Source organism: Cryptosporidium muris, genomic scaffold (assembly GCF_000006515.1).
Source record: "Cryptosporidium muris RN66 scf_1106632373407 genomic scaffold, whole genome shotgun sequence".
In the NCBI taxonomy this organism is placed as follows: Eukaryota; Apicomplexa; class Conoidasida; order Eucoccidiorida; family Cryptosporidiidae; genus Cryptosporidium; species Cryptosporidium muris.
The window spans coordinates 820,025-846,677 of NW_002196572.1; the positions used below are offsets into that span (position 1 = coordinate 820,025).

Genomic DNA, 26,653 nt, shown 5'->3' on the forward strand with positions numbered 1-26,653 from the left:
ATGTTATTTAAAACATTACTTTAGCTTAAGGAGATGAAAACTATATTGTTATACTTTGAATAAAATAATGTAATTTGATTGTTAACATTTCTATTAACATTCATCTCCATGGAAAGGAAACTATTCATCATATCCTGATTGCACATTATCATGAACAACATATGCATCTAGATCAATAGCTACACAGTTATGTATTGCATATAATAATCTTTCTCTAAGAACCTCTTTACTTGAATATTTTGGTAATGATAATCTAAATCCACATGTAGTTGCTATAGGTAAACGTTCATCTTGTATAATATCTGGATTATCATAGCTAACTGAAAATTTCCATTCATCATTTCCTTGTGGTAATCTACTACGTCCTGATACAAATCTTAATAATTCTTGCACTTGTTCATTTGTAAATGTCTCTAAGACTTGAAATAGTTGCTCTTTTAATTCACCTTGAGTACATACTGTATGTTGTTTTAATACATTTAAATCTATATAAGATTCGCCACATATTAAATATTCAATACGAGAATGATCAAATAATAATCTCATACGTCCGAGTGGTAATATTGAGCCTAATCCCTTTAATATACATGTAATACTAGATATATCTTCCATCATTCTACATCTTTCAGCTAATTGTATAAATAAATGAAGATTTTTTAAGTTAACATTAACTGATTCACCCTCATTATTATTACCTAGTAATGATATAATACCACCATTCATATTTTCTATTTGAAATGTCAGTCCTTCTAATTCTGGAGGAATTAATAAATTTTTGGAATCTTGTGGATCTTTTTCTGTATAATTTTCATTGGTTTGTGTATTATATTTCATTTCGGAATTTATTGATTTTAGTGAATTTAATATTTCATAAGTAATACAATCTGCATCAATTAAATCTTTAAGTGATAATGGTTGCCCAACAAATTTTTTCCATATTAAAGGATTTAAATTAATATTTAGTGCACTCTTTATAATCATGCATATACCCATTACTCTGCCTAAACATTCATAAATTTCTTTTATTATATCTTCATAAGCTTTATCTTTAGGCCATTCCCAAGGGTCTAGTTTATGTACTACGCCTGTTATAGGAGATGAAGATGACTGTGGATTAGATTGTCCTTGTACCCTATTTAATTCTGTGGAATCAATTCCAGATTCAGATTCTACTATTCTATCTTGTATATTACTTAAAGGATATGATAATGAATTAATCACTGTTTGGTCTAAATATATATGATCAACTCTCCTTGATGAGTTATATAATTTTAACTTGTCTTTATTTCCATTTTCTGTTTTGTCTATATAAAAATTAAAATTACTTATACTACTATCAATTGTTCTTAATATTATATTATTTATCTGACCAATTTTACTTAATTTTAATGATGGAATTAATAATTCTATATATGATGAAATATCATTCGTATTATTATCAATGATCTTTGTTGAATATATATTTTTATATATTATTTCATTTTTTAATTTTCTTAATAAAGATCCTTCTCCATACATTATATAAACTTTATTTTTCAATTCTTTATCAAATAGTAAATCTTCTTCACATATATATAGCTGTTTAGGAGACTTATATGTATTTGAAAAATTATTATGTAATAAATTTGCACTGCATGGTTCTATTACAACTGTATCTTGATTATGTCCAATTGAATGTATTGCATTCGCACATGGTATAAATAATCTTGATTTATTATTAATATTATATTCATTATCTTCATTATTATCTTCATTTTCACTTATTTTACTTTTATTATTCCAATTCATTATTTCATTTGATATCCATGATAAGAATTCTTGAAAAGGACCACCAAAGTCTGTACTTCCCTCACCTCTAAAAACTACTAAAAATGGTCTTTCAGATGTTCTCAATTTTTCTGGTAACATATATAATATTTGTCTTGTTGCTTGTGCTAACAATGTGTGTTTTAAATCATTATCACTTATTGCTAAACTACGGTTTAGATGAACCGTCAATCCATTATTACTAGCGTTATTAGCATTATTTTTACCCGAATCAACCAATCTTTTTAATATATCATTCCATAGAGAATCAATTAGCTTTACTTTATAAAGTGGTTTTAAAAATAAATAACTACTGATTGGAATTGGAATATCATATGGTCCAACATGAATTACCATTCTAGGCGATGAGTTAATATTATTATAATACCCCCAACTTCCCAATAAATATGTTGATTCAATTAATATAAAATGAGATAATGAATATTCATGTTCATTTATCTCAAGAAATTTATTATCAAGTAGTAATTTCCAGTAATTATTACCATATATATTAATAAAAAAATCTCTTGGTGATGACATTCTTAGAAAATCTTCTTGTTCATATGTTGGTATTGGTGAATTATAAACTGCTGATATCATAGGAATTGTATATTTAGATATATCATTAAATCTATTTAACAATATTATTCTACCATATATAAACTGTTTTAATATATCAATATACCATAAAATTGTTCTGATCATTTCTTGTTTATTATCACTATTCAAATCTGACTTTATTAATATAGATGTTGAATATATTGGTGAAATTCTATTTAATAATTTATTAATCATTTGCAGTGGAAAGTGTTTTTCATTATCCATATTATTTTGTAAGTTAAATTTAGGTATATGATTAATATATATCTTATATATTACTGATTGAATTAAATCTTTTATATATACACTTAGTAATTTAATAATATCAAATGAATCAGATGGTGATATTTTACATTTTAACCATAAATATGAATCATTCTTTGGTAAAATTTTATTTGGATCAATTCTTGTAAAACTCATATTGAATAAATTTGAGGAGTTTGTACTTATATTAGCAATAATTTTATATGTTTCAGATAATATTAATTTGTATATTGAATGAGTTGATAATTCTAAATTTAATAATTGGATAATTTTATGATCAATATTTTGTTGACAATTTCTATGCATTTCACTTAGTATTTTTAGGTCGACTGAAATAATTGGTTTCACCTTAAAATTATAATGAAAGTAATTGGAACTATCTTGAGTGGAATCTTTATTTTTTTGTTTTTTTATTTTTATTAAGTGATTACAGTAAGATTTATTTAATAAATTTAAATTAGGTATCCACTCAATAAGTGATCTACAAGATGAGTAACTAATGTTCCCTCTTGTGCTTGTACATAATAGTGATAATAACTTTCTAATTTGATGAATCCAAATATAACGTTCTTTTTCAATATACCAATATGGATAATAACCATGATCTTTATCAATATATTCTTCTATTTCCAATAATTCCCAACATATTTTTCTCATATAATCATATACCTTATTATCATCACTTTTAGTATCTTTATTTAAACTAATACCACAATTTCTTGGAAAATTCACATCAGCAGAAGAATATGAAGATAATGAGTTATTAATAGTAATTAATTGAGTTAAATACTTATGGATTGTGTGTATAATATCTAATAATTGATATTTATTTTTTACTAATGATAATCCATTATAAATTTCTTCCATTATACTTTGTTTAATTAATATCCCAGATACATTATAATCTGTTAATGATGATAATCTATTAATTTGATTTCTAAATAAGGAATTATCATCTACCACTGTAGTACCAACATTAGATTGTGAAGATGTAATATTGGACATAAAATAAGACGTATTATTATGATAATCATGATTTGGTTGAATATTATTTTCTAATTCATTATAATAATATATTTCTTCATCAATTGGCCTTCCAGTCATCTCACGTCTAGATATAGATAATGCTACGGTGCTTGTTGTATATGTATTACCAGATAATGGCTGTGAAGTACATTTAATTGCTCTTAACCAACGATAAAATAAATACTGAATAGTATGAATATTTAACTTTATCCTATTTAGATAAAATGAATCTGAAAATTTCGAATTAATGTAATCTGTATAATGTATTATATCTTCATTTTCTAATTTAAATTCATCATCTGATGTACTGTTGTTTTTTGATGTATTTGATGTTAATAATAGTGAATTATTTTGCAATATACCACCAATATTTAGTGAATTTATTTTAATTGTGTATATTAACGGGTTTTTGATATTTCCTTCATCCTTTTCATCAATGACACTTATTAATTGACAGTTAGACAATAAACAGGGCCAAGGATACTGATAGGGTGGTAACAAATTTGATTTTCTTTTGGAATCTAACATTAAATTATTTTCAAATAAAGATGATGTATATTTATTCCCCATTTCAATATCAATTGAACTTATTCCAAAACAATATAAACGTTCATATTGATATGTAAACTCAACAATCATATCTCTATCATTATGTAATCCTATATTTGATGGCTGTGGAGTCATATACCATATATTATTATTATTATTATTATTATTATCATTATCATTATTATTATTATTATTATTATTATTATTATTATTATTATTATTATTATTATTATTATTATCATTGTCATCATCATTTTCAGTATCAATATTTTCTGTATAATTACCCATTTTTCTTTCTTTTTTTTTAATTGAATTTGAATAGATTCTTCTATATGTAAAGCCAGCTATTTGTCCATTTCCATTACATATATATGGGTTTATACCTTTATATGCTAATAGCTCCGCTATATTTAAATGGCCATATGCTAATGCAAAATGATAGCATGTATTTCCCTCTTTATCTTTTAAATTGACATTTGAGTTATATATACAAAGTAATATATATGCTATTCTCGCATTACCACTAATAATACTAGCCATTAAACCTGTTTGTTCTAAACATAAATTTTCATTATTATTAATACATATATTCATTTTATTCTTATTTAAATAAAAACCAATATACATACAATTTGAAGATACATTTGATTGATTTAAATTCAATTCACTTTTTTGTTTATTTAAACATCCAGTTACATCAATATTAATATACAATAATAAAAATTTTATTGATTTCTCAAGACCCAACCAACATGCTAACCAAAATGGATTTTCTTGTCTTATTATTTGATTTTTACCAGAATAATTGGAAATATTATCTATCTCGAACTTTTCTCTTAATATGTTTAAATCAAACTGTAACTCGTTATTTATAACTTTACTCAAATATTCTTGTGGTTTTAAAAATTCTATAGTAGTGTATGTATCATTTAAAAAATCTCTAAATGTACGTTTATTGTTGCTTATTAGTAAAGGTATAAAACTTAATAATGTATTACACATATCATTAGTTAATGAAATTAAAAATTGAAATTGCCCATTCTTATCTATTATAATCTCTTTATATTGTTTCATAATATAATATAAAATTTGAATATCATCATCTAATAGTGCCATTATAAAAAACTGTCGAATAATCCATTTATTAGTATCTGATAATATCTGACTACTATTATTACAATCTAAATCCTGTATATAATTTCTTTGTAAACTGATTGTAGATAAACCAAATATATTTAATTCTTGATAAAATTTTGTAAAATTAAACGAAAAACAATACTTTGAATTTTTAAAAAATATTAATGCTGGAATACTTGGTTGAAATTCTATTGTTATTTCATCATCTATGCCATATTCTGGTATTTCTACTAAATCAATAAATTTATCATTTAAATTAGTATGGTTTCTTCCTGTTATTTTAATCTCTGCATTTTTAGGTATATTATACTCATACGATTCACTTATTTCATACGGTAATGGTGGGAGTAAAGATACAATAAAACTACCATCACACATCCATATATACCTATATAAACCATTAATCCAATCGATTCCAATACCAAATGGTTTACTATCTACATTATCTAAGGAAATATTCTTATCAGTATCTATTAATTTTGATTGAACTTGAAGTGTTATTGTAAAAGATTTAGCAGGATCTAATGAATTAAATAATGTAGATTTAATCAAATTCCTACTTTCATTAATATGGATATTACTATTACTATTATTATCATCAGATAGTATATTTATTTCATCCACATTTAAGTTTGAAATTTTTTCATCATTAGTAATAGAAATGTCTGGATTTAATCTTCTATCCAAATACTTGATATAATTTATATATTTATTATCTGTAATTTCAATATTTATATTTGTTGGTAATATCCAATTTTCCCAAAATTCAAGTAGTGATGACTTATACAACTCATTACTATTACAAGAACTTGTACATAAACTAATGCCACTATATATTTTTGGATATAAATAACCAACAACTTTAATGCTACTATCTAATAATCCATCATCACTTCTCTTTAAATCTCCATTATTTTTTAAAAGTTCTATTTCTAGTTTGTTGTCACTATTAAATTCATGTTTTAACTCACTGGGTATCCATTTTATTAATGATTCATTCTTCGATAATATTGGGATCATTTCTGTTTTTGATATAACTTGAGAAAATGGTACAAAAAAAGAGCCAATACCATCACTGACTTTTATATTACATAATATATCAGATAGATTATCTTCACTATGAATACATCTATCTAGTATAATAATGGGTAACATAAAGTTTGATGATGGTGGTAATCCCATAATAATTAATGGAATATTATTGATCTCCCATATTATTAAATGATTTTGAAATACTATATTAATAATGAATTTTCCATTTTTACTATAATTTAGAAACTTCTCCTTTTCATTACCTCTAATTCTTGCTGTACATTTATTGATATCTTCTTTGCCAAATACAAAGCAATGATCGTCATATAATGAATATAATACTGTACCAATATAGCTTTCAAATACATGATTTTGTTTTTTATTACTTGCTAATACCTCTCCTTTTCTAATTGCTATTAACAACTCTTTAGGCCAATATTCATTATAAAATAAATTAAATTCTTCATTATTAAAATCAAATTTAGAATCAAATAATATTCCACCAATAAAGATTGAATCAATTGTTTCAATTTTATTATTTGTTAGGTTAGTACCTATGTTTATTGTAAATTTAATAGTACCTGAATGTAATCCATTATAGTATAAACATTTATTTACTCTTAAGCACTGAACATAATTATTCACACCATATTTTTTATTAATATCGATATTATTTGAATATATTTCATGATGTTCAATCTTTTCATTATAATAAATATTTTGTAATATAGAAAATAATGCTTCAGTGTTACATTCAAATATTTCCATACCACCGTATTCATAAAGAATACACCTAAAATATTTATCATATAAGCCATACAATACCCTTGGTAATAGTTTAATATTATAAAAATCATTTTCTATGGATTTTGAATATAATAAATTATTTGGTTGAATAATAAAGCCAATTAAGCCATTTATTCGATTTGAATATCTGATCATATTACTGGAGATATTAATTTTGCCAGATAAAACATTATTATTACTATTATTGATAATACCATCATTGATACGTAATAAACTAATAATATCTCCATTTTTATCAAGGTATTTAGAGGATAAATTTTTCACTGAGTATTCAGTATTTTCGAAAATTTCCATTGATAAATTAATTGTATTATCATCAATGTAATTTAAGGTCTCATGTATATATTGCCATGGTAATAAAGTATTTGGAGGTATTTTATTCATAAGAAGATTTCTATAATACTTGTATTTAAAAAAATCACTTTGATTAGATCTTGTTAAGTTGTGCTTATTTTGTTTTTCAATTTTTTCAATTTCTCTATATGTTGCAATAATTGTGTCACTTGTACTCAGCATAGAATGATTTGCTATTGATAAATAGTTTAAATATTTACCGAAAAATGATAGTATATGTGGTAATGGTAGTAATGAATGCTGCAATGAGATGTCTAATATAGAGTGAGCTGAACATGCCATAAAATGACATATTAAAGTTGCATTAATACGTTGTCTATTAATTGGTTTATAATCTTCTGCAGATGTGAAGTAATCCCATGATAACTGTTTCAATGATGATTTTCCTAAAATCATCTCTTTATATACTGCTAAACCAGATTGATTAATAGTTCCGTCAATTTCATTAATAGTTTTACATTCATATAGTGATAATACAGATGAAACACAATAACATATAGAATCTAAAATACTTTGATATTGTATAAATCTATTAATTGTATTATGAACATTATTCACTTTATATTTAGAGCATATCCAATATGTAACTCTAGATGCATCTATAGCAAGCTTTGTTGGCATTTGTATCCCATTAATTAGTAATGAGAATAAGCAATTCCATGTATAGGGAGTAACAATCGAATTCCTGATACCACTTGGACATAGTGGATGCCTGATTAATGGATCCATTAGCCAGTGAGCAACATATACAGAAGGCGATAATGAGGAATAACTTAAAGATTTCTCATTGTTATTTATTTTATTACTTTTCTTAATAGATATGACTTGTATTAACGATCCAATTAAATGGAATAATATTTCACTCATTATACATGTTTGCAATATATCATAATATTCAATATTATTTTGATAAGCCCATATCTCCGATTGGTATAAAAGTTTCTGCCATGAATATAATTTATCTATTAACATACTTTCAGAATCTAATTTTTTTAATATATTAATAGTACTATTTGTTATTCCAATTTGTTGATTTTGGCTAATATCATTGCTTAATGGACGTCTATATAAGAGCCAGTATTCTGGAGACGGTGATAAGTGATTATTATCATCTATATTTTGGTGAGCTGCAGGGAAAACGAAATCTTCTCTTCCACGGCATATGAAATAGCAACATATACGCATTAATTTTATTATATACAGACACTTTATTGATTGTGAGTTATCTATTTTATCTTCTTGTACTTTTTTAATATCTATATCATTTCGTTTTGTTTCATAAATTTTTGAATTAATAAATTCAGGAATTATACCACATATATTGCATAAAGAATCAACAGTAGCAATCTGTATTGACCATGTCCCAATTGTTCCATGTGATCTTAATACTAATTTTTTAGCTGTCATAGGATTTGATCCATCTAGATTAAAAATTCTCTGATTAACATTTAAATGACCATATATGGAGTCATCAATATGTTTTATTGGATTTAAATAATAGTTATCCTGTAAAGATTGTTTATTATTTGATATTAAATTATAAATCCAATACCACAAGTTCTTAGTGTCTTCAATTGGAATAATAGAACTAATTTTTATACTTGGTATACTGTTGGTAACTATTCCTGTGCATTCAATAATTTGCTTAAGTAAATTATTATTATTATTCTGATTATCATTCATTATATTTGAAACAGATCTTCCAGAAAACAAATCATAAAGATTAACTCCTTCATTATCTCCAGAGGATTTCAATGAAAATTCACCGAATATACAAAATAACCTTAATAATATATCTTTTGATAAATCAGACAAAGGTACATTACTATTTGGGTATAATTCAATTATTATACGTGTTATTAATGATATAACTAATATTGAACGAGATATTAATACACATATAATACTTAATAAACACTGATATTGCTGTTTATTATTATCTAGATTTTGATTTTGTTCATCAATATTTTCAGTAAACTCACTTAAATTAACTGTTATGCAACCATTACCAAATAATTTATAAATAGTATTAATACAATTAACTTCTAATATAGATAAAAAACCTTGTAATAGTTTTTCACATTGTTCCAATGATAAACCATATAAGCATGTATAACATAAAACACTACTATCAATACTACTGCTTAACCAAGGAAAATCACCATCAATAATATTTGAGCATCGTCTTCTTAATAATAATTTTTTTTCTGTTTGAAAGTTTTGCTTATTGTTTGTTTTATTATTGGAAGTTATATCCTCATTGTAATCATCTAAGCACTCATTTGAGTTAATATCAATACCAAATATGGCACATATTGAACATGATAACAAACAATGATCAATTAATAGATCAAGAATCTCTTCATTTGAATGATCTGAATTAAAACCATCTTTATTAATATCTGATCTTCTAAATTTTATAACTTTTCCATTCAATGAAATTTGAATAAAATTATCCAAGTTTTGTTTTAGTAAGTTGCTACATTTTAATAGTCTTGTACATATTGTAGAAATTAAATCATCTTTCAACATGCATAATATTGATGAATCTGATAGTAATATTTGTTGATATAAATGAATATTTTGTAAAAATGAGATGTAACTATACATTTGTATATCTTTTAATTTTTGTTTTTGCTGTACAAATTCAGTAGAATGTCCATCTGTACAGCCTAATATACTATTTGTTTCTTGATTATTAATATTATTTGTATTTATATTAGATATATTATCAGAATTATTATTGATATTAGACATGTTATTTGAAGAAATTAATTCAAACCATGTACTACTACGACGACGGTATCTGGTTGTAAATGGTAAACCTTCATAATATAAAGTTAGTGGATCTAATATAAGAAATATAACTGATAAACGTGTATCTTCTGATATTTGAGCTAATTCATTAAATTGTACTTCTAATACACTCCCAATACTTTCTCCTCCTACAAATATTTCTGATCTTAATATAGAACCAGATGATGTTGTGCTAACACCATATCTAATATCAATAACACTTCCTTCAATATAAGAAACCTCTAATGCAAAGAGATTTTGAGGTAATAATAGCGAATTTGAGCCTGATGGTTTAAAACCAACAACATCATTTCTTTGAAATACTTCATCAATAGGCATAGTAATAACATTTGATGGAGCAACAGTTATGCCAAATCTAGCTATATTTAAAATTCTAAATGACAAAATATTTGGTGGGATTGTTAAGCCAGTAGTTTGTAATCCACGAAATGTTAATGGTGCTCTACTAATAACCATTCCACCCCCTTCAGTTGCTCTATCACAAATTACAGTACGACCATCAATACTAACATGAAAGTTACTACTTGCATATGAACCAATAAAAAATGGTGAATGGGGAAAATTTGAAAATAATTGTGAAATATTTCCAGCACTATTATGATTATTAGTATTTGTACTACTTATATTATGAGAACCTAAATTCCCTTCACTATGTTCACTAATCTGGTTTTTATCTGGAGCAGAAACAGGATACTGAATTAATTCACGCGATATTGTAATTAAAAATGATCTTGGATATAATTGTAAATCAGGTAGTGAAATAGATAAAGTCTTAAGATCAAGATATTCAGCATTAGTTTCGGTTTTTATTATATTACAATTGTCATCTTTTTGTATATTTACACCACAATAAAAACAATTTAATACTTCAGAATAATTACATTGCCTTATACATTCAGTTAATAATGTACATAATTTTGATTCGAATTCGCTATTATTATCCCATAAATATTTTAATAAATTTGTTTTACCATTATTAGCTTGTAATAGTGCTGATAATATCAAATATGAATTGCATGAAGTATCTGATACAATTAGTGAATTATTATTATCATGCTCACTTTTTACATTAATCGTTACTTGATTTGTTTGTTTAATTTTTGTTATTCTAGTACAATATCCAGATAGTTGTACATAGCTTATTAGAATATTAATAATATCTAAAGCATAATTTTTGTATTCATCTAATTTATTAGCCAAGTTAGAACTCATTTTTTCTTTTTGATCTAAGTTATTTAATTGGGATATATCATTAATTCCTCCAAAATCTTGTATTTGGTGATTATCTTCACATTTTACATCATCTTGACTTTTTATCTCAAAAAAAACATTTGAAATGATTTTTAATAAATCAATTATATAATTAACTACTTGTTCTCTCAATGTTATACTTATCTCTTTATTTTTTTTATTTATACTTTCCCTTGTTGATGACAGTAAAGTCGATAAAACATATGCTTTAATTAATCTCCAACAACGTTTACGTATCCTTGTTTGATATTCATTCTTAATTTGCAATAAATTTATTACTTGTGAAATGTTCAAATTCGTTGAATTCTCTTTAGGTGAGGCTGATAATAAAAACGAAGATGAATTAATGTAGTTTAATCCAAATGTTGTAGATGATTCTGATGCAGAGATTGAAAGTAAAGATAATGAATCTTGATTAGAAATAGATTGTAAGTTAGAACTGTAATCTCCTACACTAATAGAAGTATCTCTACCAATACTATTCAATTCTGAAATCTTCAAATAAATTTCAATAAAATTATTTTTATTTTTTATATTCTTAATATTACATAAAGTATTATTTACATAAAGACATAATGGTATAGTACAAGCTAAATGATATATACCATCACTCATTATCAATGTTTCTACAGGACTCGATAATTCCTCAGATTTATTATCAGGAATATTAACAAATACATTTGAATATATATATGATAATCCAGGTTTCAAATCTTTCATTTTTAAAATATTTTGGTCATATTTAACTAATCGTAGTATCCATACTTTAACCAATGTTTCTTCTTGCTGATAATTACTTTCTATTTCATGTGGTTTGCATATATTTCCATTATTAAAGTATCTATTAGTTAAAGGTAAAAATGATCCAAAATTATATTTTAAGCTATCAATTGGTTCAGTGTATTTAGGTGAGTTTTGTAATCTCTGTACAAATAATAAGATTTGAGTATTATCATTTAGTGTTATGCATTGCTCAATATTATAACCAAGTTTTTTCAATTGATTATAATTATTTGTTATTGACACGAAACGACAATTAAAATCATTTCCATATTCATCACCTTCTTCATCATCTTCAGTATGTCTAGCTATAACAATACCTGTTATTGCTTTACTCAATAATCCAACTGATTTATTATTATTATTATTATTATTATTATTATTATTATTATTTGTTCCATCTTTTATACACCTATTAATTTCTGGTAATACAAAGTCAAGTAAGTGCTTGAATATTAAGAATTCACCATTGTTATGTATATTATCTTTTTCATTATTAAGAATACATGACTTATTTCTTAAAACAAAATATAAAATCATTACACGTAAAATCGAATCAAGCCAAAATTCATCAGTTGAAATAATGCAATTATAAATTATTGAATCTGAGAAGCTTGAATGAGCACTATGAACTGATGAAAAGTTTCCATTATTTGTAAAATTCAATGAGATATTATTCAAATCTGAACTAGATAATCTGGAGGTATTTAGTGATATTACAACATTAAATAGCCACTTCTTAAATTGATTTATTATTTTTTCAAATAAACTGAGAATTTGTAATGAATATGGCTGTATATACATATATAAATCAATAAACTTTGTATTATATGGTAAAACTTGTTTATTATTTTTAATTCTAAATTGATCTTGATCACTTTTATGTTCACTTCTCATATCATATATTAGTGGTCTAATCATATTATAATTAATTGTTATCATATGTAATAAACGTATATATAACCATCCACACTGTCTAATATATAATAAAGGGCCTATTTCAGAAAATGAGTTCATTTTACTTTTATTTTGCCATGATTCCAAATATGTAACATCATTCAATTTATTTATATCTATATTATTAGTATCAGAATTAAAACTGACTATACCCAATATTGTTTGGAGTGTTAGTAAACGGAAAAATGATGCCAATTTCTCTAATTTCACTATCGTATCTAATTCATTCACTTTTTTAGGTCCATATAGAATGAAATCTAAATATATATTTAATATATCCATTTTTTCAAGTGGTAAAATAATTTGTAATTCATCATCTTCTATATCCTTAGAGAAATTATATGAAATATTATCTATTTTATTAACATTTCTAACTGAAAGTATTATTGGATCAGAATGTATACGAAAATCTCTTGATATACCATGAGTATTATCATATACATTATATTGACTAATATTTGAATTACTTAATATCTTATTGGATTTACTAATAAGTGATTGCCTTCTTTTTGATAGTAGTTGCCTTAATATATCCATATGATGCCAATTAAAAATATTGTTTAATCCATAATTCCTTGAATTTATATTATTCAAATTCGTCTGCTTATCTTCATTAGATAAGGTACAATCTTTATTATCTGGCTTATCATTAGATTCATATTTAAATTTATTTGTATATATATCTGTATCAGAAGCACGTCTATTGTGTAATACATTAGGATTTATATGACTTACAGTATTATCCGCATCATATGTATAATCCGTTTTATTAATATATCGAAATTCTTTACATCCTATTGAACAAATATTAAATGGAATATTTTTTAAGATCCAATAGCAACGATTGATTACAGATTGTAAAAATTCATTACGCTTATTAATTGCCTCATCATAATCTAAATTATCTTTATTATTATTTTCATTTAATAATTGCCACCTCGATAAAAGCCTAGAACAGCATTTTTGTGAAATAGATGATGCCAACATTAAAATCTCATGATTATTTTGATCACTATATATCTGGCAATCAAAATTATCATTTATTTTTTCTTTATCTATATTATATCCTGTATATCCAAATAAATAAAGAATTGTAGCATATATTGCACATTGAACATTTATAAAATTGGGGTGAAATTGCCTCCAATATTTCCCAGAGATATATTTCAAAACTTCTTGATTACAATTGAATACATCAAATATGAAATTTAAACCTGTTTCAAAATGACTAGAATATGATGAATTATTATAAATATTATTAGTGTTAATAAGATAATTATGTCCATAACTATTCTGGTTTTTACCCTGATTAAATCTAAAATTACTTACTTGTTCAGATAATATATCTAACCAATTTATTTCATCTATTAAATTATAATAGAATCTAGAATTAATAACATCACTTTTAAGCTCTTTAAAATCTTCAGATACATGGTTATAAATAATCGGATTAATATAAACTAATTCGGAATCATGACTCTCTAAAATAAATTCTAGATAATTCTTTAAATATTTTGGAATATCAATAAATGACCAAATAAACATTTGTGATATGAGCCAATTATATGCAATGTAATTATCTAATAATGGGTGTAATACATTATCTTTATATAGAAATAGCGAACAAACAGCGGACGGATAAGTGTCTTTAAGATAATTTGTAATGTTAACATTCAAATTCATGATGGGATTCCATAACCTTAAATACAAATTAATAACACATTGCTGAGTAATATTGATAGCTGAATGTAAATATTTATCTTTATTTTTAGATGAAGTTTTAAAATTTCTTAGATCTCTATTTATCATGTATTCATTATAAATAATAGATGGTAATTCTCCAAATTTTATAATTCCTGAAATTGCGATAATTACACTATATCTTATATAATAAGTACACCAAAATGATTCAGGAGATCTATATTTCCCACTTGTAATGTATTCATTTTTTTCTATGATATCATTTAGTTCACAATTATTAATAAAATATTTAAGTGTTTCATTATGATATACATCTCCATTTATATGTAATTCTTCATTATCCAATTTATTTCTAGTATTATAAATTAGATCAGAACAATTCGATATAACCATAGATAATATTTCATATATAGAATCTAACCAATGTTTAAAATTCAGATCTTTCATATGATCTTTATTTTTTGATTTTACAATATCAATAATACTTAAATCACTTTTTATAGGATGATACAAATTCATATTTTCATGAATATTTCCATTGCCATTTATTCCACAAGGCTCATTGTAAATTTTATGTAAATTTGAAGAGTCATTGCAATAATTTGTATGATCTAAATATTGATTTGAAGACGATAATTTTATATTAGAATTATTGGGTATATATTCTGTATTAAATTCACTTTCTTTATTATTACTAAGTGCACTTTCATTATAATCACTTGTATTGTCAATATTATTATTCTCTCTTAATAAATTAGATGATTTCTCAGTTAAAAAGTATTCTGAAAGCATATTTTGTGCAATTGCAATTCCATAACAAATACAAATACTAGAAAGAGTATTTGCTACAATTATATTTCCGTCATATGGTATATAATATGGAACAGGAATTATCATATTAGAAATATCACTAATACCGCATATATCATACCAAAGTGTTTTGTTATATTTTTCCCTAAAGTCAACCAATTCTTGTTCAAAGGAGGTGGATAGATTCATTTTATATATGTTATCAACACCTTCTCTTATTATACCAAATTTACTAGTATCTGTAGAGGTTAATATTAGCTTATTTAGAAAATTTATAAATAAAGAACAATTTGAACTATTATTTGAATCATTTGTGGATTCCATCATTAGTCTTGTAATTAATAAAATAAATATTTCGCCATTTGCAAAATGATGAAATAAATGTAAAACCTCTTTAGCCTCATCATGTGGTATATTTAATAATAATTCAAAATACGAAATTATAGTTTGTATATTGACACAACGAAATAAAAAATATAATAATTTTTTACTTATATTACAAAAGCATCTAATTGCAGATATGTGTATCAACCATTCTATACAATTAATATCATCATATTCTGTATTAATAGAACATTCTTTATTTGTGTATTTTGTCTTGTTAAAAATACATTCATTATTTAAAAATTTTAAAGATATACATCTCATTAATATACTAAATAATAATTCAGTAGTTTCTGGAATATTACTATAAACACCACTTCCAGTTTGAGACTTTATGCTTAGACATCTATATAATGTATCCTTTGTGTCAATCATAATATATTTTAATATACATAGAAGGCATACAAGTAAATCCATTTGATATTCTTCTATTTCAATATTCTCTCTTTGTTTTTGTGCTATATTATTTAATATAGATTGAATCAAACAAAGAAATGCCTTAAATTTATCTAAAGAATCAACATATAACCATGTATACCAAGGATTCTTACAAGAATATAATTCTTCTTTATTAAATAATTTCTCAATATCTAATTCTTTAATTTGAGATAAATTCTCATCTTTATTATATCTAATATATTTTGAAATTAATGTATTCCATATATTACATAAAAAGAACATTAAATGAGATATACTTAATTCAATATAGCAATTATAATCCATATTTGAAAATTGAAATCTATCTATTAATTTATTAGGTACTAGAATATCATTGATAACATTCCTTGAAAGTATATGATATGATGGTATTTCAAAAAATGTAGATCTTGATGTTGTAGTTTGAATAAGTAATTTAGATGTTCTTAATAATAAAGGAGATTCGTATAAATTTGATGGTATATTCATTTTAAATATAAACTCACCATTTATATAAATATAAAGGCAATTAAAATATGTTTTTTTATCATATGATATTATAAGTTCTACTAAAAAAATATCAGTAGGAGAACTTAAATGGTGAATATGTATTGGAGAACTACTAGATTTTAATTCTTGATTACCATACATTTCTCTTTTTGAATACAATTCAAAATCATTATTCATATTTCTTTCAGTACTTATCCCTTGGAATAGATATATTGCAGAATCACATATCTCAATAGAAAGCATTCTTCCAAACAGTTTTTTCGATCCACCAATTGTTGTATCAAATAACAAAGTAGATCCATGAGGATGCTGCTTAGTATACCAATCTAATGTATTACTTGATGTAATAGCAAATTCAATACGACTTCTAACTATATCTGCTTTTGCATTATTATTTTGAAACATTGAGTCTGTTGTTATATAAAATTGTACAATATGATTTCCAAATATAGGAATTCCACTCTTTATTATAACTCCTTGTACAGGTACTCCTATTTCTTTAACCTTATTTGTTGGATTATTGATCTTATTACAAATATGAACTTGACAAGGTGCAATTAAAGCCATTATTTGATATGAATTCCAAACTACTGGATCTAAAAGTAATTTTTTGGTTCCTTCATTAACATTACAATAATCATGAAGCTTTTGTAGTAATAAAAGTAACATATCAATACTTCCAGTAATTAATATAAGTCTTAATGAACAATTTACAATTTCATTAAAAATTTCAACTGAAAAATCATTACTTGTTAAAGACATTAACCTAAGAAAATTAGATTTTAAATATTTACGATGTTCACTTTCCTCAACTAAAGATAAAGGTAAAATATTATCTAAAGATCTAGAAATAAGCTCCAAAAGATAACCAATATCTTTAATTTTATCAGATCTCCCGTAATAATTATCTGTTAATAAATTTGAGTATTTAATATTTGGTATATATAATAAATTGGGATTTTTCTTCATTAACTTGTCACAAGCACCAATAATTCCATATAATGATGACCCTGTAGTATCAAACAATTTACAACTTATTTCACTAGTTAAATCACAAATAAAATTTCTTAACTTGATTAATGGTGTGGGAAAAAAAATTAATTTTGGATTAGTATCCAAAATAGAGATATCCCTAAAGTTATTATTGACCATCTCTACCTTATCTTCCAAATAATTAGGATTTAAAACTTCACTATAACGTCTTATACCAGTTGAAACCTTCCCAAAATTCACGTTATTTAAATTTAAAACTTCAACCATCTGTTTAGAAATCTCTTTTATTGAATTTGTCAGTTCCTCATTATCATTATCAAATATATTTGTAAAATGAATCCATAATTCATTATTTAAAAGATATTTAAAATATTCAACATTACCATCAACTGGATCTATTGAAATTATCGTTTTAGAAGTATCTTGCTTTTTAATTTTCCTTTCAAGATCATCATTTAAATCACGACGTAAAGATGCATTAATTAAAAAACTTATAACATTTTGCCTTTCATAACTTTTTTTATCTTCTATATCTTCAACAATTCCAAGTGTGCCACTAAGTATAATATAATCTGATATTTCACAAAGAGCAAATTTAGTATATTTTAGGTGTGAATAAAGTTTGAAAGAGTTTACATATCTTATTTTGGAAATTCCACTACTGCTGTAATATGGATCTTTCACTATGATACTCATAAGTATAGAATAGTGACGTAATGATATCTATATAATCTTCAAATCTTATTTATAAAACCCTAAAAATAAAAATTTTATAAAGGAAATCTAAAAAAAAGAAATTACTTTAGTATACTATACACACACCACATAACATGCTCTTATTAGTAACGTTTATGGCGCTATTAGCGGGGTTTGACATCTTCTTATTTTTAGATTCACCTCTAATAAAGATTTTATAAAAATAAGTTATACATTATAATATAATAAAACTATTTTTTGTAATTATCTTTCATTAAATATATCTTTTATTATCTTAGTCAAATGGGATGAAATATATTAAATCTAAAAATTCAGAATTATAAAGGAAGAGAAAATAATTAATTATTGCTAACTTTATATATAGAAGAATATATTTAAATTTAGATTACAAGATATTTTAATCATTATGTATATGAATTTAAATAATTATAAATATACTCCTAATATACTTGTAAAACTTCCTAAAGATCACAAATCCCGGGAGCGCCAATATTTTGGTATCCATAATATTATTCTGTCTAGGCGTGTCTATTTAGCTTAAAAAGGGGAATTTTGTAAAACGGAATTAGTTACAAGGCAACAAAAGAAGATAGTATAAACCAAGACTTATCTTTTTAAATTGCTATTTTTAAGAATTGCTGCAGCTCTTTTATAGTTAGATTTGAAGATGACACATCAAGAAAATGATTATGGTACCATTTACAAGGTAGCTGGTCCTTTGGTTGTAGCAGAAAATATGAGTGGTACGAAAATGTACGAATTAGTTAGAGTGGGATTTCAGAAGCTAGTTGGTGAAATTATTAGACTGGAAGGGGATACAGCATCTATTCAAGTATATGAAGATACATTTGGTTTAACAGTAGGAGATCCAGTAATAAAAACAGGGAAACCGTTATCAGTGGAATTAGGTCCCGGTATTTTAAATAATATTTTTGATGGTATACAAAGGCCACTACAACATATTGCTAATATAACTGGTAATATGTTCATTCCTAGGGGAATAGATGTAAAGTCATTAGATCATGATAAAGTTTGGGAATTTATTCCAAATCCAAACTTGCGTGTAGGTGATATAATTACGGGGGGTGATGTATTTGGTACAGTATTTGAGAATTCCTTATTTAAATCACACAAAATAATGTTACCTCCAAATTCTCAAGGCCGTGTTATAAGTTTGCCAAGTTCTGGTAATTATACAATTGATGAGGAGTTGATTGAAGTAGAATATGATGGGGTAATAAAGAAATATCCAATGTATCATACATGGCCAGTTCGTGTACCAAGACCATGTTTAGAGAAACTCCAAGGTTGTACACCACTATTAACTGGCCAAAGAGTCTTGGATTCACTTTTTCCTTCTGTTCAAGGAGGAACTTGTGCTATTCCTGGTGCTTTTGGTTGTGGTAAGACTTGTATTTCTCAAGCACTAAGTAAATATAGTAATTCAGATGTTATAGTATATATTGGATGTGGTGAGAGAGGTAATGAAATGGCTGAAGTACTAACAGAATTCCCAGAGTTATACACAGTAGTAGATGGGAAGAAAGAATCAATTATGCAGAGAACTTGTTTGGTAGCAAATACATCTAACATGCCTGTCGCAGCTAGAGAAGCTTCTATTTATACTGGTATTACATTATCTGAGTATTTCCGTGATATGGGCTTTAATGTTGCAATGATGGCTGATTCAACATCACGTTGGGCTGAAGCATTGCGTGAAATATCAGGTAGATTAGCTGAAATGCCTGCTGATTCTGGATATCCAGCTTATTTAGGAGCTAGATTAGCTTCATTTTATGAGAGGTCTGGTAGAGTGAAATGTTTAGGATCTCCTGATAGAGAGGGAACTGTATCCATTGTAGGAGCTGTTTCTCCTCCAGGTGGTGACTTTTCAGATCCAGTTACAACTGCTACAATGTCAATTATACAAGTATTTTGGGGTTTAGATAAGAAGTTGGCACAAAGAAAACACTTCCCATCTGTAAATTGGAGTACATCTTTTAGTAAATATTCAAGGATTTTAGAACCTTATTTCGACTCTGTAGATCCAGATTTCAATTCTTTGAGACAAAAGATGGCTGATATTTTACAAAGAGAGAATGAACTAGCTGATATTTTACAATTAGTAGGTAAAGATTCTTTATCTGAAGATCAAAAAGTAATATTGGAAGTAGCTCGTATTATAAGAGAAGATTTCTTACAACAAAATGCCTTTTCTGACTATGACTTTACTTGTCCATTACAGAAGACATTAGGTATGATGAAGACTATTGGAAATCTATATGACTTGTCACTAAAGACTATCAAAGATACTCAACAACAACAACAAAAAATTGGTTGGTCTACTATCTATAATTCTATGAGAGATACTATTAATAAAGTTACATCAATGAAATTCCTTGATCCAAGACAATCTGATGAAGAATTTAAGAATTACTTTGCAAAACTCAATGAGGAGCTTGCAAATCAATTCAGAATTATTAGCGATAAATAAAGAATAAGAGCTAACTCATTATTAACTATTTTTTAATTACTATGAGAAATATTATGTAGATATTTTCTATATGAGAAAAGTCAATAAAAAAAGATTTTAAACTTACTTTAGACTTTTAGATGTCTCTAGTCTATTCTTAACAATTACTAAATATATCGAAATATCTATTAATCTAATTTCCTTATCTAACTTTTTTGTTTCTCCTTGTGAGAGCCCTTACTTTCTTTCGATTCTGTTGTAAGTTGCAAGTTTTCTTCACAAATATCCTTTGTAGATTCAACAAGCGACTCCTCTACAGATTTGTCCTCAATATCTTCCTTACTCTCATCTGGACAATTCTTATCATTATCTATATCACTTTTTATAGATATATCTTGATCTCCCCAAATAGAGTTTATTATATAATTAGGACCCCTTTGCATATAATCTTCTATTATATCACTATCAAGAATTTCCTTCATTTTAATCCAGGATTTAACTGGAGCTTCAATATACTTTGTAATATTCGCTTCAATATCCAAGCACATATTATAATGAAGAAATAATTCTGATGCTTCCAGTGGAGATGCTAATTTTTCATTAGGCCTAAAGGATTGTTTATTCCATAATTCAACAATGTCATTTATCTTTGATGGTTTATATGTTCTAGCAAATAAAGCAGCATGAGGTACCATTTTAGCTGAAATAAGGTCATTAATACAACCTTGAGAATCATTTAGTAATACGTGACATACAAATGCTACATTCCATTGTTGTTCCTCTTTAGCTAATTCAGCAACATATTCAAGTCCATTTTTATCTCCTATTGATGAATAAATTAATAATAAAGAGTTTAAATCACTTACTTCTTTATAGCATGCTATAGAAAGGCTAAATTTACCTTGTTCTAAAGCAATATCACCTAAAATTTTCCATCTTTGCTTGTTTAAAGAAGTTGCAACTTTATTATTTTGTATATCTTGTATATCTTCTCTTTCACCTTTTTCTTTTGCTTCTATCTGTTGGAGAATTGTAATACATAATTCTAGTTTACCTAAATTTAAAGCCAGATCAAATTTCTGATCAAAATCTGTAGTTACTTCAAGTGCTTTCTCCTTATAACCTTGTATCTCAAGAAATTTTGCAATCTTAGTATGTAAATAGCTAGGAATTTTATTCCAATATAAATCTTCTGCGGTATGAAGATCTTTCCTGACTATACAAGCCTGATATTCAATATAATTTAAATTTAAAGAATAACTAATACAATTAAATTCACGATCCATTAATACAACTCTTTGTAGTTCTTTGACATATCCTAAAATATGATAAATATTCTTTTCTGATAAATACGCTATAATATCAATATATCCATTCATCCATATTTGGAGCCTTAATTGACTAGTAATATAAAGAAAACATGTAGATACCCATATACCACTCTCAATTTTATCTTGAATCTCAGAGATTAATTCAAAAGATGTCTCAATACCTTCACTAGTGTCTATAGAAGAATTTACACTAGGATTTGAAAGAATACCTTCAATATTATCTTTATCATATTTCAAAATATAAAATGTATCTATGCAAGATAGGCATAGATAATTTCCTAGATCATCCCAATAAATATTATTTAGTGTAGATGAGACATCAATTCGTCTAATTAATTTGCATTCCGACCAATTATAAAAGCACACAAAATCTGATGATTTAACTCCTAAAAGTTGACCACCAAAAATCTCATTTACGAAATAATTTGGATTAAATGAAAAAAATTCCTTAAAGTTATTATATAAAACAATTCTATCACCATTCTCTCTAGTTGCAAAGTAATGACCATCTAGTGACCAAACAAGTTCTATTGCCTTCCCAAAACACTTATTTCTTAAAGCTTGTGTTGTATATATAATAAATTCTCCATCACCACATATTGAAATAAAACGACCATTTGGATGATATTGTATATCTTGTGGATAAATTTCACTACACCCCAATTCTTTTGTAGGTAAGATTATGCGCTCACCATCTTCGTAATCAAACCCCCATTCACATGAATTAGAATCTAATGTACCAAGTGCTGTTGAAATTACCCTTAAGTTTGCTTGACAAATCTCATTTCCCTTTGCTAAAATAATCTTACCACTATTTAAAGTTGCTAATGGTTGTTCAGATCCTATCTTTATTACCATTGTACCTTCATCAAAACCTATAGCTACCATATTATTACAAACTGCTAAGCACCAACTTCTATCCATCATATAATTTAATGTACATTCTAGTCTATATGTTGTAGCATGCCATATCTTTATAGTACAATCTTCACTGCAAGACAAGATTAATGGAAGTTGTGGATGATAAACGACTGATCTTACGGCTTTTGAATGACCTGACAAAACCTGAATACATTGCTTAGTTTGATAATCCCATACTCTCACTGTCTTATCATCACTACAAGTTGCGATATATGGTTTTTCTGCAGATAATGAATATGCTAAACAATTTATTCCGCTATCATGACCCAATAAAGTATAATTTGGTACTGTTACAGTTGAATTTGAAATTGTTCCTACATTAGATGGGATACCCCAAATTCTAATTGTACGATCTAATGAAGCAGATGCAAAAACATGACTATCTTTTGGACTCCACTGTACCATCATTACATAATGTGAATGATTCTGATATGTTTGAACCTTTAACCAATCTCTATCCCAATCCCAAAGTTTAATTGTTAAATCGTCAGAACATGTCAAAAGTAAAGGAAGCTTAGGATGAGCTGTTGCATGGCGGATAAAATCATTATGAGCTTCAAAGCTAGTAAGTTTATTCATTGTATTATAATTATATACCCTAACCATTAAATCATCACCACACGTTACTATCCACTGTTTTCTACTAATAAATATAGCACATCGTATTGGATGTTCTGATACCTCAATAGACTTCACAATATTTTGGGTCTCATAATCAAAAACTGTTACTGTACCATTGTATAAACTCGATAATATCCATGGCTCAGATTGATGAAAATAAACACATTTTACCCTATCACTGTTAGTTTGTAGTTTCTTCTTCGCATCCAATCTTAATGGCATTGTACAAAATATCTAGGTTCAAAAATCACCACAGTGAATCCTGAAGTAGTCAGAGTATTGTATCTACTGAGCAAACAAAGAATTACTATCAAAACTTTAGTCTATACAATAGGTAAATACCCCTCTTATTATTTAGAAAGAGAAGGAGGAAAAAAAAAAAAAAAGAGTAAGAACTTCTATTCGTATTCCTTATAGTGGGGATACAGTAACACATATACCGCCTGCGGTATATACAGCTTATAGCTTTTAATTATTAATGTACTTTTGAAAAAAAAGTAGAATTTTCCTTATCTATTTAGAAAAGAATATTATACATTAGGCGGCATATTTGTTACCGCCTAAAGTTATGTTTGCGCAAAAACCTGAAAATAATATAAAACGGTGTATATTACAAAACTTAAGTGGTTATAAAAATTCTTCTTTTTCTTACTTAAGAAGGAAAAAAAAAGTTTTTTTTAATATATAGCTTTATTTATATTTAGCTATTCTCAATATATTTTATGTAATAATAGTATTGTGATAAATATTTAGTGAGGTCAAAGTTAAAACAGCATATATGGAGAATTCAGGATATTCTGGAGATGAAAATTCGAATTCATGTACAGATAATAGTAATGAAAGTAATAATGATGAAAAACCTGATCTTGATTTACTAATTGAAATAAATGTCAAACTCCTGGAAGGCTCAATTATTAAATTACCCAATAAAATAAATATTAATAACACAACAGTATTACAGCTTAAACAAATGATTAGTTCGACATGTAATATACCTATCAATGAAATACGATTAGTATGGAGAGAGAAAATACTTTCTGACAACATGGCTTTTCTTAAAATATACAAACTTGAAAATGATTGTACCATAATAGTAGCTAGAACCCCAAGAAGAGATGTATCTACTAATCATACTAGCTCTATAATAAATCAAAATAATGGATATTCAAGTACTTCAACAACTTCCTCTTCATCAATACTTGGTAATGCAATTCCACAATCTACACCAGATGACTTCCTAACATCAGCAATGAACTCACCATGGATACAAAATTTATTAAGTGATCCAGAAATATTCCGTATGATATTAGATTCTAATCCACAAATAAGTTTATTAAGAGAACAAAATCCAGAATTAAATCATATATTTAATGATCCACAATTTTTACAAATGTCTATAGATGCACTCAGAAATCCTGAACTTATGAAAGAAGTTATGAGAAATTCAGATCGTGCTATGAGTAATATAGAAAGTATACCAGGCGGATTTAGTGCTTTAAAACGTATGTATCAAACAGTCCAAGAACCAATGTGGGATGCTGCACTTTCTGATATACAAGATAATAAGAAATCTTACAATAAACCAATACAATACAATATTGATAAATCTTTAGGACCAAATGTTGAAGCATTACCTAATCCTTGGTGTAGAAATCAGAATAATAACTTAAGAAATTCTTTATCTCAACTTACATATAATAATTTATCATCATCCCATAATATATTTAATAATTTCAATTTACCCTTTATAATGAATAATAATAATAATGCAGAAACACAAAGTGATCCCCTTGTTAATCATAATCCTCAAAATAATCAAAATCAAATTTCAAATACTACTAATAATATTGACATCTTTTCCTCTATTATGAGACAAAGAAATGATAATAATTTATCACAACAAATGCAAAATATAGTTGATTCAATGAGAAATATGGGAATAACTAATAATACCCAAATATCATCTAATATGCAATCAAATATTGATATATCTAATCATTCTATCAATAACTTAGATCTAGATATTAATAATAATCAACAAAATCAAACTAATAATTATTCTTATCAATTAGAAACACTAAGAAATATGGGATTTACTGATACTGATGCTTGTTTAAAAGCATTAACAGAATCTGATGGAAGTATTAATAGAGCTATTGATAAATTATTAAATCCAACACAGGATTAATCTAAAATTTAACTAAATAATTTCATTAATATATAGAATTTATAGTAGATTCTTATTTATTTTACAAATGAAAAAAAAAATATTCTAAATATTACTTCAATAAATAAATCATTTCTTATTAATCTAATATAGTCTATATACTTAAATTCTATTATTAGTCACTATCTCAAATATTTATATGACCAATATTTGATATTCATCTATATT

General features: G+C 25.7%; 4 protein-coding genes across 4 annotated transcripts, besides 23 other annotated features; 2 read left to right on the forward strand and 2 right to left on the reverse strand.

Annotated features, from left to right (window-relative positions):
• Window positions 1-120: 120 nt before the first annotated feature.
• Window positions 121-18,891, reverse strand: CMU_019120 (HECT domain-containing family protein; the record flags this gene model as incomplete). The annotated part of the gene is made up of 1 exon (XM_002140468.1): window positions 121-18,891. One exon carries the CDS (start codon window positions 18,889-18,891, stop codon window positions 121-123), a length of 18,771 nt encoding a protein of 6,256 aa, XP_002140504.1.
• Window positions 1,455-1,501: a sequence feature (AT_rich).
• Window positions 1,712-1,792: a microsatellite.
• Window positions 3,064-3,130: a sequence feature (AT_rich).
• Window positions 3,715-3,749: a sequence feature (AT_rich).
• Window positions 4,389-4,500: a microsatellite.
• Window positions 4,806-4,861: a sequence feature (AT_rich).
• Window positions 4,945-4,975: a sequence feature (AT_rich).
• Window positions 6,077-6,121: a sequence feature (AT_rich).
• Window positions 6,856-6,913: a sequence feature (AT_rich).
• Window positions 8,560-8,581: a sequence feature (AT_rich).
• Window positions 10,270-10,307: a sequence feature (AT_rich).
• Window positions 11,732-11,759: a sequence feature (AT_rich).
• Window positions 12,143-12,206: a sequence feature (AT_rich).
• Window positions 12,776-12,816: a microsatellite.
• Window positions 14,278-14,312: a sequence feature (AT_rich).
• Window positions 15,354-15,374: a sequence feature (AT_rich).
• Window positions 16,227-16,247: a sequence feature (AT_rich).
• Window positions 16,357-16,390: a sequence feature (AT_rich).
• A 60-nt stretch (window positions 18,892-18,951) lies between the features above and the next one.
• Window positions 18,952-18,972: a sequence feature (AT_rich).
• A 123-nt stretch (window positions 18,973-19,095) lies between these two features.
• Window positions 19,096-19,185: a sequence feature (AT_rich).
• Window positions 19,186-19,243: 58 nt separating this feature from the next.
• Window positions 19,244-19,349: a sequence feature (AT_rich).
• Window positions 19,350-19,579: 230 nt separating this feature from the next.
• CMU_019130 (vacuolar ATP synthase catalytic subunit A, putative) lies at window positions 19,580-21,406 on the forward strand (the record flags this gene model as incomplete). Its single annotated transcript, XM_002140469.1, has 1 exon — window positions 19,580-21,406. One exon carries the CDS (start codon window positions 19,580-19,582, stop codon window positions 21,404-21,406), a length of 1,827 nt encoding a protein of 608 aa, XP_002140505.1.
• Window positions 21,407-21,591: 185 nt separating this feature from the next.
• CMU_019140 (coatomer protein complex beta subunit protein, putative) lies at window positions 21,592-24,480 on the reverse strand (the record flags this gene model as incomplete). The annotated part of the gene is made up of 1 exon (XM_002140470.1): window positions 21,592-24,480. One exon carries the CDS (start codon window positions 24,478-24,480, stop codon window positions 21,592-21,594), a length of 2,889 nt encoding a protein of 962 aa, XP_002140506.1.
• Window positions 24,481-24,919: 439 nt separating this feature from the next.
• Window positions 24,920-24,961: a sequence feature (AT_rich).
• A 75-nt stretch (window positions 24,962-25,036) lies between these two features.
• On the forward strand, window positions 25,037-26,446 carry CMU_019150 (UBA/TS-N domain-containing protein; the record flags this gene model as incomplete). Its single annotated transcript, XM_002140471.1, has 1 exon — window positions 25,037-26,446. One exon carries the CDS (start codon window positions 25,037-25,039, stop codon window positions 26,444-26,446), a length of 1,410 nt encoding a protein of 469 aa, XP_002140507.1.
• Window positions 26,447-26,448: 2 nt separating this feature from the next.
• Window positions 26,449-26,577: a sequence feature (AT_rich).
• The last annotated feature ends 76 nt before the right edge of the window (window positions 26,578-26,653 follow it).